This window comes from Zophobas morio, unplaced genomic scaffold (assembly GCF_036711695.1).
Source record: "Zophobas morio isolate AGI-343-1 ecotype UQ-CSIRO unplaced genomic scaffold, CSIRO_AGI_Zmor_V1 ptg000005l, whole genome shotgun sequence".
Lineage (NCBI taxonomy): Eukaryota > Metazoa > Arthropoda > Insecta > Coleoptera > Tenebrionidae > Zophobas > Zophobas morio.
The window spans coordinates 9,740,865-9,757,666 of NW_026972110.1; the positions used below are offsets into that span (position 1 = coordinate 9,740,865).

The 16,802-nt window shown below is 32.9% G+C and overlaps 3 protein-coding genes across 5 annotated transcripts; all 3 read right to left on the bottom strand.

Annotated features, from left to right (window-relative positions):
• Window positions 1–1,541: 1,541 nt before the first annotated feature.
• Window positions 1,542–8,083, bottom strand: LOC135122643 (myotubularin-related protein 9). The gene is made up of 5 exons (XM_064046957.1): window positions 7,941–8,083; window positions 7,633–7,781; window positions 6,851–7,574; window positions 2,516–2,743; window positions 1,542–2,467 (listed from the first exon to the last, which is right to left on the bottom strand). The coding sequence occupies exons 2-5, from the start codon at window positions 7,777–7,779 to the stop codon at window positions 1,863–1,865; spliced, it is 1,704 nt and encodes a 567-aa protein (XP_063903027.1). The 5' UTR covers window positions 7,780–7,781; window positions 7,941–8,083; the 3' UTR covers window positions 1,542–1,862.
• Window positions 8,084–8,251: 168 nt separating this feature from the next.
• Window positions 8,252–10,291, bottom strand: LOC135122644 (4'-phosphopantetheine phosphatase). 3 transcript variants are annotated; one of them, XM_064046960.1, is made up of 5 exons: window positions 9,694–10,291; window positions 9,295–9,643; window positions 9,115–9,189; window positions 8,901–9,012; window positions 8,252–8,859 (listed from the first exon to the last, which is right to left on the bottom strand). In XM_064046960.1, exons 1-5 carry the CDS (start codon window positions 9,936–9,938, stop codon window positions 8,663–8,665), a joined length of 978 nt encoding a protein of 325 aa, XP_063903030.1. In that variant the 5' UTR covers window positions 9,939–10,291; the 3' UTR covers window positions 8,252–8,662. The 3 variants fall into 3 exon arrangements, with proteins under 3 accessions (XP_063903030.1, XP_063903029.1, XP_063903028.1); XM_064046959.1 differs by having other exon boundaries at window positions 8,252–8,853; window positions 8,901–9,189; XM_064046958.1 differs by having other exon boundaries at window positions 8,901–9,189.
• A 76-nt stretch (window positions 10,292–10,367) lies between these two features.
• On the bottom strand, window positions 10,368–11,851 carry LOC135122645 (dnaJ protein homolog 1-like). The gene has a single exon (XM_064046961.1). The coding sequence runs from the start codon at window positions 11,595–11,597 to the stop codon at window positions 10,560–10,562; it is 1,038 nt and encodes a 345-aa protein (XP_063903031.1). The 5' UTR covers window positions 11,598–11,851; the 3' UTR covers window positions 10,368–10,559.
• Between the last annotated feature and the right edge of the window lie 4,951 nt (window positions 11,852–16,802).

Here is a 16,802-nt window from a genome sequence, read left to right on the forward strand (position 1 = left end):
GTCCCCGTAAAAATACTTTTTACAACACATAATTTTTTATTAAAATAATTAGGGAATATTTTTTATAGTACGAAAACAATTTGCGCCAAGTTTACCTACATTAAATTGTTTTGATTTACTTTTTATTATTATTTTCCACTTTTGTTGTTTCCTTTACCTGTTTCGATATCGCGTTGGAAGTAGAATCACACAATTTTTGCAAATAGTTTAAACCACTACATTTTCAAAATACTTCTTAAGACTTCTGCGTAGACACTTCGGTTTACAATGACAACTTTATGTAAACCATATAAGACCCTATAAGTAAAACTAAAAAACATTAACTGTTTCTTGTAAAGAAGAAAATTAAAATATGCAACTCATTATTGACTCAAGAGGAACTGTAACTGGTATAGTTGTTTGTATCTTACATTATCTTGAATTAAAATTAACCTATGTGCCAATGCCCAAAAAGTCTTAATTTGTATATCGCTAAATTTTGAGGAAATATTCTCGATTATTTTTGTGGTCACTGCGCCATCTGTTGCTGACAGTTTTTTCTAGAGATGGTTCTTGTTAAAATTATTTTGCTCTTTTTCGTTTTATACTTCCTCGGTTTTGTGGCAACACGGTTCCGGTTGTGCATGATTTGATGCTTGCCGTTGTTTTGTATCTAAAATTTTTGAGTTTTTTTTGATTTTACTAGTACTTGTAACGCGTAGTTTAGCTTTTATTAAGTTTTGTGATTTGTACATTTCCACGATTTTATAGTCCACAATTCTGTGGTTAACCGATTTTGTGAAATCATGTTTTTTGGGTTTTTACTATTTATCATCAGAGGCACTCCCTCATATCCATTAAACGAATAGAATACATGTATATCGTTTTACAGTAGAATAGTTTTTTTATTATTCAGTTTGTTTACACTATTAAATACTGAAGCTCAACTATATTTCTGACATTTTTTTAAAGTTCCCTCTCTTTTAAGTTTATTAAAGTTCTGAAATTTGCTGTCTTAATTAATCTTAATAATTAGTGGTGATAGCCACAAGCCATAAAATGTGAATGTTTTCGCTGTTTATGGTTAAACACATTTTGTTTGAAAATTTTCATTAAAAAATATTTTTTTATGGGAATATTAAGAACACTTTCCTACATTTTAAACAAAACTCAGTTGTCGTAAGTACTAGATACCTTTATTACCTGCCGCGGAAAACTTGTGTTGCCAGGTCAAAGTTCAAGTAATAAAATCTTAAAGATATGCGACCCTATATACATATAAACGAAACATTTTAGTTTTAATTTTTATTAAAAAAAGTCAGAATTTTAATAAATGCATTTTATTCATGGATACATATTTGAATTTCTCAAAAGTGAGTGCATAATAATATAAAAAATTCAGTGATGTATGGATATAATAATATAAAAAGCTTAATATAAAAATATATTGTACATAAAATTCATTTCGTTTTTATTTAATACAAATGTGAGTAAAAAACAATTTATTAAAACCAAAAAAAGAACATAGTTTTATAGCAACGTGCAGAAATGAATAGTAGCTGTAAATAAAAATGCACTTTATTTGTACTAACAAGATTTTTCAATCATTTACAACTGTTTAAACCTGTAAATAACAATATACTGATCAAAATACCATTGTGCTCTTGCTGAACCCAGTGTATGCAAATATGCAACAAATTTTTATTAAAACATAATTTCGGCAAATTTTCATTAAATTATAACGACTTGCTTAAAATAGTAAAAAGAACATTTGTCATGGAACGCTATGTAACTCTTTCCGTAAATCTACCCCTAATATACTTTATAAAACGTAACTTATTAATGACTAGACATTTCAATCTTGTCTTTCATCATAACAGATACTAACTACTATCAGAATCGGCCTTATTCTCTACGATTTCAGTTTGCAGTTTTTCATACTCTTTTTGGAGATCCATTAATTCCTTCCGTAACTTGAGAGCTTTACTTTTCAGATTTTTATCATAGTCAATAATATTTTGAATCTTAATTAAACTTTTCTTAGTATCAGTTTGGTTGATAACCCATCTCAAATATAACCCAGACCATAATACTATACTCACTGGCGCCACACTAGGCCAAATGGCTGTTTTATTTGGTTCATACATAGGATTTAGTAAAGAAGTTAACACGTCAGGTCTATTGAGGTACGACCATAAGCTCGTAGTTTTTTTAGATAACTTCATTATTTCTCTTTCTGCTTCATTATTACCCAGAAAAGTACCAAATTGACTGAAGTATGAGTGTTCAAACAATAAAACTAACATTTGTGTCGTAAATTCAAAACTACACGGAAATTGGTAATACAACTGGTGAATGCAATCAATAAATAGAAGGAATGTAGGTTGCTGACTTTTCGATCTATTATTCGAGTAACAGCTCTTGGAGTGCCTGAGCTGAAAAGGGTGGCCAGCCTGCAACCACTCCCGTTCCACTAAGGCTTGTAGTCCTGTAAAATAACTATTTAAAACACTCTTAAGTAATTTTGAGAACTTACCTCTGACTGTTCTGCAGTCGGGATTTAGAATTACTTGCGCGACAGAAGTCACTAAAAGCGTAGAATCAAGACCACTTGTGCCGTGTACTAAAACCGAAGCTCCATCTTGATCGAGACATTGTGCCACCAGGCAAGACGCATTGAGGGCATTTTGCACGTAAGTCAGCCAATTACTGCTTTCCAGTCGAGACATCCACTTATCCGCTGAACAATTCGTGTCATTACAGGCTACCAAACAAAAAAAAAGTTGTTAAAAATATTTACGGCTTAAAAAGGCAACTCGTTTCATTGAGTGTTGTAATTAGTTGTCAATTAAATAAAAATAGCAGGTATACACCTTGAGGATGTTAAAAACATTTTTAACTGCAGTTTATCTGCTTATTAAAGATGCTAATGTTTGCAGAAATGTGATTAAAATATTTGTTATTTAGATGTAGTGTTTGTGATTTTCGAAGTTACATTATAGTTGCAGTAATTTAAAAAACTGTATCGAAATTCATAGTGCATTTTAAATATCATAGAGTGCGACATTCACCAATCACCGTTATTGTAAAAATCAGTCACGCTGTCTGTTTTTTTTTTTAATAATTGACACACCAATAAGCTGTAAATTTTACAAGGTTAGCGGTTGAGGAAATTATCACAACCGTAAATTTTGTTTGTCTGATTTACTACTTGTCAAGCTCAACCACATATATTTAGAGTGAAAAAAATACAAATTTTAGATTTAAGTGGTATTAATTCTTAATACTTAACAATATAATAAGCAAAAATCTCACACACAAACTTTGTGAACAGAAATGTTAAAAAATCCGAACATTGAACGTTTCAGAACATACTTTACAGCAAATATTTTTAGTTGAAAAAAAAATACTCGGCCCATACTATTTTAACTTAATAATGTATTATTTCCAACTAAATATATCTGTCTAAAATTATTGTTACATCGAAGTAGAGTTTTCAAATTTTGAATTAAAATTTATTATTACAATTTAATAACTTTTATGTTAATTTCACCCAAAAAATGACGTGTTCCAACGTTTCAGCTATAAGAACATTATCGAAATATTGGTATACAAACCAGTTTTGAACTGTAAAAACTCACCAATTGTGTTTAGGCAACGAATTTTGTTAGGTTTCTGAAGTATTTTTGCTTGCTTTATTTTTGAAGTTGTCATTTTGGTTTTGACCATCTTCAAACTTCAGGATTAAGTTTGGCAAAGATTTTATTTAACCTTTATTTGTGCGGCGAATGCACAAAAAGCAAACGTCGATTCCATTATTTTTCATGGTTTATGTATAAAAAAATATGTATCTACAGGGTGAATCTTATAAATTATTGTTAAAGACAGAAAAAAAAGTCAGAGACCAAAGTTGTACCGTTCATTGAGTCGCATACATTAAATTTATTTTTGACTATACGAAGTGTCATTTCTGAAATTCCGTTGCGATGTTAACACGTTATTCCAATTTTCTTGAACTTCTTTGGTAATGCAAGGGTTCGCAAAAAAATCGCGATAATGTTATTTTTAAGATTTATGTTGCAATATTTTATGAAAAGATAAACCGACATAGGCGCTTTCTTGTGGTAGTAATTAAATCAAACTTTAATGTATCGAATGTTTATAGAAAAACTATAAATGATCACGATTTTCAAATATCGGTATAGTTTTTTCAAATAGAACACCCTGTATTTTATTACTACCTCTTTGGGCAAATATATTTTGATCAAAAATTGACCATGCTTATGTTAACTTTTAAATATTTCCAAGATTTCAAAGCATTCGGTTTTGCAGCTCCTGATTAAAGCAATAAAATAAATTCACGCGTTCATTAATTTTTTTTAGTCACCCTGTATAAACAAATCCAAAAAATTGTTCAAATGTTATTCCAACAGAACTTCCCTCGCCCCTGCAGTGCAGCCAAATAAATCCCACTTCTCTAAAAAAATTATCTTTTTTTTGCGATCTTTGTTTTCTGATAACCACTATAAAGTAAACGCCAGTGGCTCCCGCAGCTTATTCACTTGCATTTTTTCTAGTTTTCAACTTTAAATTTTTCAATTTTTCAACTTTTTAATTCAATTTCTAGACTTTGCAATTTTTCAATTTGAGTTTCTCAAGTTTTCAATTTTTAATTTTTCCATGTGCAATTTTCGTTTCAGTTTCTTCGGTTTGCAATTTTTCAGGTTTTCTTTTTTCTTTCTTCAATTTAACTATTTATGTAACTCATTAAATTTTTAGATTTTGTAGTTTTTCGATTTGAAATATCACGAGTTTTCAATTTTTAGATTTTTCAGTTTCTTATTTCTTCAGTTTTTCGAAAAAAATGAGAAAGTACATGCTATTCTACGTGACTTACCACATTAGGAGTACAGTCCAAAATTATTGCATAATACATTGACATATTATAATATCTCTTGTTATTGCCAAAAAAATATTGAAAGAAAACAACGTATATAAAGAATAAAAAAAAAACAAAACAAATAAGCCCCGCCCACCCGCCCCGATCTCAATTGTGATAAGTTTTTCTTTTCTAATCAGACGAGGAGTTTAGTTGTAACATCCATATTTCTCTAAAAAATTCAACCCTTCTAAAAACATATTTCATAAGGGTAATTTCTTTTAGAAAAATCAGGATTTTGCAACTAAACTCCGCCCTTCAGCTCACGATGAATAAAGCATTCATCACAATTGAGAAGGGGTGGGTGGGTGGGGCTTATATTTTGTCCACTTTTTCTTAATATACGAAGTTTTCTTTTCCCAACAAGAAACTGAAAACATGTTTAACTTTCCTGTTGTTGAAAGAAAACTCTATATGTATATTAAAAAAAAAAAAACAAAGACAACGTTATTATACCGTGCAATTGTTTTTACGAAAGTTTCAACGTTAAGCGAAAAAACTGAAAGCGGATTCGTATACTACAAATGTAGGAGTATTTTTATAAAACATTCAACTCATTTTAAAATACGGTTAATTGGGATGATGTCATCAAATTGTTGGTGGGGATGATTAGCCCAATTTTGGCTAGCATTTAACCATCTTCATATTTCTAACATAAGTACATACAAAATTTGGCAACAATCGGTCCAGCAGTTTCGGAGATTACGTGTCTGATAAAAATGGATACAAACAGACAGACAGACAGACAGACAGACAGACAGACAGACAGACGGACGAACGGAAACGGGAGACTACTTTTTTCACACCGTAAGGGTTATGAAACGTCAAGAAAACATAAAAGTGGCAATTCGTCCAATGGACTCGATTACTATTACTCGGAAAGTAAAAATATGAATGGAATGATAAATCACAAGCATAGACTCATCGTATTTCGGACATTTTAGATAGGACTTATCGGGCAAAATTTTGAGGTGACGTCATCAATTTTTTGGAGGGGATAAGCAAATATATTTTGATTAAAAATGTATCATGCTTATCATAACTTTAAAACATAATTTTGAAGTGACGTCATCACATTATTGGTGGGGATGATTAGACAAATTTTGGTTAGCGTTTTACCATCTATATGGTATTCTCAATACAAATACAAAATTTGACAACAATCGAATAGAATTTCAAAAATAAATTGCGATTATAAAACAGGTCAATCAGAATATGTAACAATACATATGTAGTGTATTTCATTAAAAAAATTTAGCTGAGTTACGTCTTAAAAATAGAACATTTTATACAGTTGAAAATAATTTTACTTTAAAGATGCTCATCAAAAAACTGTGCAATTTTGGTCTTTAACTTTTTTTTCAATTTCTAATAATGAGATATCATGAACCGCACGCTTAGTGATTCATCCTGTATATATCAATTTTCAGTTTTTTTATACATATAATTCTAAATAATGTATGTTTACCATTTTTTACATTTTGTCTGTTAAATCAGACTAAATAAATACCACACCAATTTAGTAACTTATTAGAGAAAAAGCGCCCAAAAGTAATTTCTTTGCCCCCCGGTCTATTTATCTAATGACATTATAATATTCTTGTTTAACATGGACATTAAAATCGCATTTGCTTGTATAATTTAAATCATTAAAATCTTACTTTATTATCATTATATGTACAATGGCAGATTTTGTTATTATGCAACATATACAGAATAAAATGTGCCATTAGACATATTAGAATGTAAAAAATTAAAGCGTATTTTTCAAACTATTGACAAATTCTGACAATTTCAGAAAAAAATAGATGCGGACATCCTCAGTGATTTTTTTTTATCGCTGACAATTAACTTAAATTTTGTCTTCATCTGTACTTAATTCTAGTGCTACTGTATAATGAAGTATTGAGATGAAATTAAAATATTACTTACCATCTACAAGTTTAGACAAGCCATCTAACAGTGAGCCATCACACTTGGCAATTTTATCTAGTGGTTTGTGTACTCTTTTCCACTGAGTATAATGGGCATCAGGTTCCGTGCCCCCGCCTTTCCCTTTACAATGACTAACATAATTAGTGCTTCTAGTATCAATAATGTAGCCTTTTTTTCCACTTCCTAAAATTGCATTCAACATTTTCTCATCAGCCCTGCTCCTTCTGTTATTATTGTTTAACAATGGCTGGCTACTCCTCAATAAAATTGCTCCATTATCATGTCTGTAGCTCAACACTGGAAAACGTCCACCATCTCGAAAACTAGCAGACGCCACAATAACGTCATCATCGATAGATTTTGGTACAATTACACTAGAACTATAACTAGGGCAAACTGTGTAGTTTTTATTGATATGAGAGATTCTCCATTCTTCACTAGCCAATAACTTTGCATATTCGATTTCTAACTTAAATAATGTATGGCCGTCTTCTAATATGTTATACATAGGCCGATAAAAAAATGGGTAGAGGGACTCTGGTCTTTCCAAATTAGATAACTTTTCAATTGAGGCGTATACATTCAAGAATTCTTCTGTATTAGAAATATCCAACTGTATTAATCTGAAGTCTTTACATTTAAGTATAATAGAACCCCCATTTTGGTTGGAATTGCTACTGTTTTGTTTCTTTTCAACAGAATCGATGCAGTGGTGTAGAAGCTACAATGTTTGAATAAATGCACACTCTAGAATTTAAAATTTTTTGTAAAGGACTTACCCACAATTCTTGCACATCTTCTTTCCTTGAGGAAAGAATTAAATGATGACCTGTTACACACAATGTTCCATCTACAGGATCATGGAAAGCGCTATGTAAGATTACTCCATCCAATTTAGGGGTTGCTATATGTTCTGCAAATTCCATATCTGAAATATTAAAACTGTTTTAACGTTTACTGGCACGTATTTCGTTTATTCTTTGTTAAAGTGAACTGTAATCAAATCACGGTTTCTTTCTACTTTGAGGTTAGGTTTTTAAATTGAACTCCTATTAATGATTCGATGAAATTAAATATGCCCACTTACCCTTTTTGGAGTTTGCATACGCATTTATTTATCATATCATATAACAAACATCACAAAGATCTTTTCATTGTGCACAATATTTACACGAGTTTATCGCCAGAGATGTTTTGTCAATTTGACATACGTTGTTGGAAATTTGACGTATTTGACATTGATGCACAAATGACATTTTTTTGTCTGGTGTTGTAAATTAATAAATTATTGACTACATTTCCAGTCACTGGTTGCTGATTAGTGATAAGAATGATGTTTTAAAATGAAAGTACTTCTTATCCCTCAAACATATTATTACTATTAAAAATAACAAAACGTAAAGAATAGTAACATTTAATTTAAATAATCTATTAAACAGAATATCTAATAATTTAATTTGAACTCATTGTTTATCACAAGAGGTTTTTGTGATAAGTAATTTATCTAGGTACTCTACCGAGAAATAATTTACAATTGTTAACTATCAGTAATCAGTTTTAAGGAATAAGTATAAGTTTGAAATTTTAAAACAAAATACAAACTGATTATTGACAATTTTCTGAAAGATTTTACAACTGTTATTAAACTAAAAATTTCTTGTGTGGCAGTTAACTCTGTACACCTGATCTGATTGCCTATGTTTTCAACAACCCACTTTTGGATGACATCTGCATATTACAAAAACACTTATTGATTTTCTTGCAAAGTCCTTAATACTATGATTGATCACAGTATAACATCTTAGCTAACTAAGTTGCTGTTTCATAATTGAAAATGACAGAAAACTGCTGTCCTCCCAAACTTTTTGCTAACCACTCATTTTTTAACACTGCTAATTTTACACTGTCCACAGTGAATTTAGCATATAGATTTGTGTGCACTGCTCGTCCCATGCCTTCTAGAACAACCAAATCTGCAGAAGTCATCACTTGGCACAGTTCTAAAACTAATACATTAATTTAAGTTATGAGTGCAGTCCACACATACCAGGTGATAAATTGGCCAAATCTAAACAGGGACCTTTTTGACCATTTTCCACCATTACAAGCTGATCTGTATTAATAGCCTTTTCAATAATCGGGCAATTTTTGGCTGCTTCCTGTGAATATAGTTTTAATTCATCGTATGTAACATCATTTAAAGCTGGCGACGTGTTTCCAGTTAAAATGACTCTAGTGTTTTGTTTTAAAAATTCTCTAACCAGTGGTAAAATTCCAAGAATGAAATCTACGCCGGCGTTATCAACAAAAATGACTGCTTCTTTGTAGGATTCCTTCTGCAATGAACATGTTTATATTAAAATGACTGTAATTTATGTACTGTGTAACTAATTTAGATAAATAATCACGTGCGTGTTATATTATCTTGTGTGTTTGTTTACCTTAATTCTGTCTATCCAATTGTCCAAATTGTCTCTAAACCAAGGTCTTTTCTCGATGGTGCTCATGGCTTGTGTAAAACCAAAGTTTGTGGATGTCTCTAATATGTCAGCAACTACAGTAGAACCCCAGTCGAATACATTTCCTGCTAAAACACCTGTCACAATTTCTAACCATCTGGCTTCGAAGTCTGCTATGGAATCAATAAAATCTATTCGATCTTTAAATTCTTTCAGCGCGGCACTGCTCTCTGACACTTTCTGTGTATACCACGCATCTTTAAAATTATTGGCTTGTAAATTGTCCTCATTAAACTCCAGTAAAGTACGAATACTTAAGGGCTCTAAAATACTACCAAATATCACATATTAACCAAGTACCTCTAAAGGGGTAAATCTTACCTGGGATCCTCCACAGCTTTAACTACAAGTTCATGAAATTTTTGAAAGCAAATTTCCGCACTTTCAGCCGCTTCGGGATAATCTGGATTTAAAAAACTGGCTTTACCAACAAATTTCTTTACCATATTTGCGAGGCAGGGTAACCAGTATTTCCGTTCTTTCGTATCATTGACTAAATCTATCGTGTCAGGGTTATACACACCCGGATTTTTGAGTAAAGGGCACACATTTTCGGATTTATCCATCTTAACCTCACTTCATTTGTGTGACTGTTACAGCTAAGTTTTCGTAAATATAGTTATCAGCACTTATTGTTTCAGTGGTATCAAAATGATTGTTTTATATAATTCCGGATTTATTGTCTAAGTACTGTCACTTTTTATCAATAAACAATTCATGGCAATGTAAACTTCAACCTTTTTGAAACTAGTTGTAAATTTCAAAGAAAAGTCGTGATGTTGTCTACATTCGTTCCGTGATAGAAAAAAACAACTGTCACTCATACATTTTGCAACGTTTTGAATAATAATATTGGATGTTTAAATTTGAGAATTTGTGATAATTATTTGACGTTTGTAGTTGACGGAGTCAATGTCAAAAGTGACAACTGTTTGACAGATAACCACCAATGCAAAGGATTAAATTGTTTGGGAAAATAACATTACGCTGCAAAGTAATAAAAAGAATATTTTATTTCCATAAATAAAAACCAACATACACTTTAACATACATAGCTGAACGAATGTTGCAATAATACAAAACAATCACGAGATTGCATATAAACCTCTAAAGCTTAACAAATCAAATAAAGGTACTTTGTACTAGAACGTACAGCTTATATTATAATTATATACTACTTAACAACTTTAATTAGGCAAAGTATCATACAGTATGTCCTTAACTGACTGTGAAAGGTTTTCTGGAAACTTAATATCAAAATTAACAATTAAATCTCCCCTCCTTGTGGGTTCCTTTGGTAGAGGTAGTCCGTATCCTTGCAGCCTCCTCACTGTGGTTGGTTTAATCACTTCATGGGTATAATGGATGGGAATCTTCTGGTTACTCATCGTTGGAACTTCTATTGTACATCCACACAGAGCTTGCTTAAGTGAAACTTTAGCTACATATTTAATATCGCTGCCTTCACGTTTAAATAAAGGATGTGGCTTATCTCTGATAATAAATACGATGTCTGCAGGTATTTTATTAATCCCTTGATCACCTTCTCTCGGAAATGTGATTTTAGTCCCTGCTTTCCATCCTGGTTTCACATTGATTGTCAAAACTTTATCTTCACTTCGCGTCAATCCATCAGGCTGAAGCACTTTCCTACTTATCTTCATTTTTTTAGTACAACCTTTGGCTATATCTTCCAACGACACATACAAATCATGTTCAATGGCCGGATCCTGTTTCTCTTTACCTCTGTGAGGATTGCTTCCTTGGAAGTTGAAAGACTGACTCCTGAAGGCTCCACCAGGGCCCCTGTTTGAGGAGATGTTAATGAACGGATCCGCATCCATATCGTCATCTCCAAAGGCAAACATAGTCTGATTGCCTCTGAAAAAGGCCTCGAAAGGACTCGCATTTCCGAAGAATTGCGCGAAAGTGGCTCTGGGGTCCCCATGGTAGGTGTATGTGAAACCTCCGGTGCCTCCTGTTCCAGAATCTCCTGGAATTCCCCCTTTTAGGCCTTCTTCGCCGTAGGCGTCGTAAATGTCACGTTTTTTCTTGTCAGATAGAACTTCGTAGGCTTCTGCCACTTCCTTGAAGCGTTCTTCTGCTTCTTTAGCCTTGTTTTTGTCGGGATGGTACTTTAGGGCTAGTTTCCGATACGCCTTTTTGATGTCATCATCACTGGCGCCCTTGGAAAGTCCCAAAATTTTGTAGTAGTCCTTCCCCATTATTTTGTACTGTCACTTGAAATGCACTGAGTTGTACTATTTTGCGTATTATGCACGAACAAATAAATGCCAAAACGTCTGTTTTAAAATAAAATATTTCACAGCACTTCCTCGCATTTGTGAGATAACTAACTGCGCCAGCGCTCGCTCACTTCTTTATATAAGGTTATAATTTTCTAGAATGTTCCAGAATTTCGCATCCCCCTCTCGATGCCACTGGAACGTACTGGAATTATGTCATCTATTTGAAGACGGGTGGCAAGTGGATGTGTTTATTTACTGTTTTTTTTCTGTTGTTACAACGCTGATATTAAATGATAACTTTATGGCAGTTCATATGTACTTGTAGGTAGTTCGTCAATGATCATTTTTAAAAGGTAGTTTGGGAGATTTCATTATCAAATTTGTAATGTAGAAAAATTGTTTAACACAGATTTTTTATACAACCACAAAAGTACATACAAGAAGTGCATACTGATTATATCTATGCATATGATAAGTCTCAAAGCTTTTAGCAAGAAATCATCTCCTTGTAGGCCTAACTACGCAATCCCATTAATGTTAATTTTTGTTATTTTTTATTAATGTTTTTGTATTTAAGTGCCTTTCGACACCAGCTTAGACGTATTTTTATTTGTTTTAGTAAGAAAATGTAAAAATTAAATACCTACTTAAGTGCCGTGTTCAAAAACGACCTACACGTAGTGGAAATCTTTAGGTTCACTCAATTGCTAAAATTGAAACACATAAAACCGAAGTGAATAGGGACGAAACTTTGCTACCTATCTCTTTAAAGGCAATTTTATTAAACCATACAGTTTTATAGTAGGAAAGTATATTTAGGTTTTTCTAGTAAGTAGCAGTATTAACTGTAGCATCAAACTACTTTTTTGAACCCCCAAGTGGGTATGTAGTGTTACTTTTTAGCCTTACCTACATACAAGTCTTTGATTTTTCTAGGAACACACAAAGTTTGTATTCCCTCGTTGAAATTGTTTTCACTCCTTCTCATCAATTTTTTCAAAAATCTACGTATTTGAATGAAAATCATGCGCTGTGGTCTGTTTGTATTAGGTACCTATTTTGCCAATTAAAAATTTTCAAAATTAGAAGTGAAATTAAAGCTTTTGTTCCTGTAGAAGGAAAATAAATTGAGACAACAGAAAAAAGTACATTATTGTTACAAATTGATTTTCAACCTATATTTAAAGATTTAAATTAAAAATGTTCCATTCTGATTTAAAATTATATTTAACATCAGGGAAAAACACAGCGAAACAACGTTAAAATAACATTTATTTTAATAATATCGTCAACCAACTATACTTTTATGCGTTCACGTTCACATCATTCATAATCATAATAAAATACATATAAACTGGCGAGTTATATTTAACACGAAGGAAAATAACTAATTTCATAGAATATCTCATGGAGAAAGGAAATACCTACTTATATTTATTCATCCATCGAATATTCCCAGTTTAAAACAGGATCGATACTCCGTACTGTTTGTTCACATCTGGAAACAGCATCTGGGTATAATAAAACTTAATTTTCACTATGTTTTAAATTTAGTGCCACGAAATTCACCAACCGAATGTGGTGCTTGATTTAAAAGATTTATTATTGCCAACTTAAATTTGCATACTGTTACGGAATACACCCTTACGCCGCCCCGGTACGACGCCTATGGCCTTCGAGAACTCTCTGGTCTTATCCCGATGATGATTCATCCTCAATGCGACTGACCGACGCAGCGTTAAAGAAACGCCTGGAAACGGAAGTCGCGAATGGGGGTTCCAGAGGAGTCTAGAAGCGGTGACGTAGGGTTTCGAGAAGGACCGCGTGCTGTTTAAATAGAGTCCATCTTTGGGGAACGGATTATTCAGTTAGTTGAGTCAAGAGCGTCCAGTGAAATTCGCCAGAACAATTTCTGTACATAATCGTGTTATAATATTTTTGATTAGGATATTTTTGGAAGAGTTCGTTAAAACCGTTGAAAACGATGAAATCACTACAAACGAACTTTTCTACAATTAGTGCATAATTATGACCAGAGCGAATTGGGAAACGACGGTTCTACAACGGATTTGACAATATCGGTTACGACTTAGTTTAAATGAGATTGGTTGTAGGATCAACTGTCGAATGAATATTTTGAATATGATTGGGACTTTGTATGATTGAGAGGGAGAATGCGAGTCTTTATAATTCTAAGTTAGTTTAAGAAAAGTCAGTACTTCGATAGTTAAGAGTCATGAGAGGTGACTAGTTCTACAGAAGTGCTCAGTGGAGCAAGTTAATGTAAAAGTGAGTACTTCGATAAGAGTCATGAGAGGTGACTAGTTCTTCAGAAGTGCTCAGTGGAGCAAGTTAATGTAAAAGTGAGTACTTCGAGAGTAAAGAGTCATGAGAGGTGACTAGTTTGCAGAAGTGCTCATTAGAACAAGTTAATGTACCTACGATATAGTGAAATAACGGAACATAATTCAGAGCAATTAGTGTTATTTCGAAAAGCTCTAGTTATCTCATGAGGAGGTAATTGGACACAAGAAAAAGTTAGAGTTGGTGATTTTAGTGTTTTGTTATAGCAATTTCTCAAAAAGCGGGAAATTGTTATATCATTCGTTGCAATAGTTAGTCGTGTAAATTCGAGTTATTAAGAAATAAATTGTTGAGTTTTAACCTACGCCTATTATTCACCGTTCAACGTAACAATATCCAGAGACTTTAATTACATAGACTGGCTGTGTGCTGTGTCAGGAATAACGTGAAGTTTTTCGACCGCCATATTGCTTATAATCGAGAGTGCACGAAATTTGAACGCAGAGAATTTCAGGTCACAAAATGCAGTTTTATGTCCTTGGAACAAAATTAATTTCGTAAATTTTTGTCTTAAACATATACCTATACCTAAATATACAGATACCTTTTTCAGGCTCAGTACTTAAGCGGCATTCATGACGTATTTTGAAAGTCAAATAATTTCTCAAAATTAAAATGAGAATTATTTACATTCAATTGATCCATACTAAACAAATGTTCGTATGTATCAGAAAAAAAAATGTATGCTAGTACTTCTCAAAGTTAAGACAAACATTTTAGTTACCAAATTTTTATCATTTGTTAATGGCAAAAGAAGTTTTATGACTCTCTCTGCGTGCTTGCATAGGTTTTAAGACAGTACGAAGGATTCTTCAATGAATTCCTATAATATATTATTAATGTAAGTTCATCCTTACCATGAGACACGTCAATATTAAATAATAATTCAATGCATTCTTCGCAGTTGATACTATTATCAACTTTTTTCGCGGAAAAACCACATGTGATGCATAACTTGACAAAGGCTGAAGAACGTTTAAGTTTTCAAAATTGTCTTCCTGTGTCAAGGCATCAGACGGTTTCATGTCTTGACATTTCACTTCCCAATTGCCAAGAGTGTTTGAGTTCATTCTTTCCAAAATGCATTTTCTAGACGAGCTTCGAAATTGGAGTGGAGTTGGATTATTCTTATTTCTAAATAAAACATGTGATATAATAATTAATAAAGATTTTTAAATACTGTATTATACAAAAGCTTAATACCTTCCTTCCCGTTGAAATCAGTTTGTTTCTTCAAAGCCATTTCATCTAACATAAGACATGGATTGGGGTAAGTCGTGCAAAACCGGGTAGTCGGATCAAACCGGGTACCGTTTATACAACCCCTACAACTCATGCCACCAGCGATGGGTATCCAACACGTTGTGTTTCAGAACCAAAACATGCCAAAAAATTATCAACGGAAAACGCAGAGACAGTCTAGCATCTTAGGGACAATAAATGCAGTATTGTCTGGCACAATGGGTTACTTAAAAACTTCGAAATATTATAATGTACCACAAAGTACTCTAGAAGATCGAGTAAAGAAAGCTCGGAAGGAACAAGTTTGGAGGAAAATAGCAAAAAAGGAATGAGCCGATATAAAACAGTATTTTCAGATGAGCAAGAAAATGAGTTTGGTGGAATATATTTTGCTGTTAGAAAGCCGACTCTATAGCTTAACTTTCAAGGAACTTCAAAGTTAACTTATGAATTAGCTGTTAAAAACAACATTCAACATCCATTCAAGAATGAAACAAAACTCGCTGGCAGAGACTGGCTTTATGGATTATTACAGAGAGATAAAAGACTTTCTTTAAGAAGTCCAGAAAAAACATCTATTGCTTCCACTTCTAAGGATATTATACATCTTCAACTTCTAAAATTAGTTAATTAATTTCGTCATTCACCGTTTCACCTGCAACTCTCAAGCCACCCCCTCATTCAGAAAGGAATGAATAGCAAACGAACGGCAGGCGCAAAGGTAAAACAGTTGTTTTCACTTCTACGCCTTATAAAGTAGACTTGGAAATTAGTAGTAAGTAGTAGAATTGGATCCAAAGAAAAAAAAAGGCATTTTAGCAGCCCTATTCTTCCTAAAAAACTAAAAATGGGGAAAAAAGCATAAGACGATCATAGCCGTTAAACGATCTAGTCGCGATCATAAAGAATCTTCTTCCTCCCAAGAAGATTCTGAAAGTGATGCACAATGCTTATACTGTAAGTATCGCAATGTTACAGAAGAGGATGACAATTTTGTGTGCGATATTTGCTCCTAGAGTGCCTTTTTTACTGTTCAATGCACTAAAATGTAGCATTATATTTTGTCTGAAATTAAAGATATTTGTTTTTTATCTTATTTTTCCCATGTTTTACTCTATGAAGTAAGTACCCGGTTATACCCCACCACTGAGGCAAAAAGAGGGGGTGGGGGTGCAACGTTTCCTAAAAAACTGGTACAAAATAATGTCTGATTACTTTCTGAGAAATTTAATATTGTTACGAAATAAACCCATACGCCACCCCGGTGTGACCCCTATGGACCGTCGAGAACTTTCTAGGACGGACGGCAATCGTTGGTGACGGGGCCCAGTGACGTTCGAAAAGCCTGGAAGCGGAAGTCGCGAATACCCAAATCGAGAAAGACCTGGATCGCCGAAGTATGGGTTTAAATAGAGGCCGCCTTCGGGAATGAATTATTATTCAGCTAGTTGTGTCAAGAGACGTTGCGCCGGAATTATTTTATAATCGCTGTAATGGTTATTAGTCGTGTAAATTAGAGTTAATAAGAAATAAATTGTTGAGTTTTAACCTACGCCCAGTCGTCGTAACAATATT

Excerpts from the sequence above, each read along its gene's own strand:
- LOC135122645 (XM_064046961.1), bottom strand. The coding sequence starts at position 11,597 with ATGGGGAAGGACTACTACAAAATTTTGGGACTTTCCAAGGGCGCCAGT.
- LOC135122644 (XM_064046958.1), bottom strand. The coding sequence starts at position 9,938 with ATGGATAAATCCGAAAATGTGTGCCCTTTACTCAAAAATCCGGGTGTG. Across the intron at positions 9,644-9,693 it reads AAAGCTGTGGAGGATCCCAG|TATTTTAGAGCCCTTAAGTA; the intron begins GTAAGATTTACC and ends GATATTTGGTAG. Across the intron at positions 8,860-8,900 it reads TTTGGCCAATTTATCACCTG|TTTTAGAACTGTGCCAAGTG; the intron begins GTATGTGTGGAC and ends TTAATGTATTAG.
- LOC135122643 (XM_064046957.1), bottom strand. The coding sequence starts at position 7,779 with ATGGAATTTGCAGAACATATAGCAACCCCTAAATTGGATGGAGTAATC. Across the intron at positions 7,575-7,632 it reads AAGATGTGCAAGAATTGTGG|CTTCTACACCACTGCATCGA; the intron begins GTAAGTCCTTTA and ends CAAACATTGTAG. Across the intron at positions 2,744-6,850 it reads CTTGTCTAAACTTGTAGATG|CCTGTAATGACACGAATTGT; the intron begins GTAAGTAATATT and ends TTTGTTTGGTAG.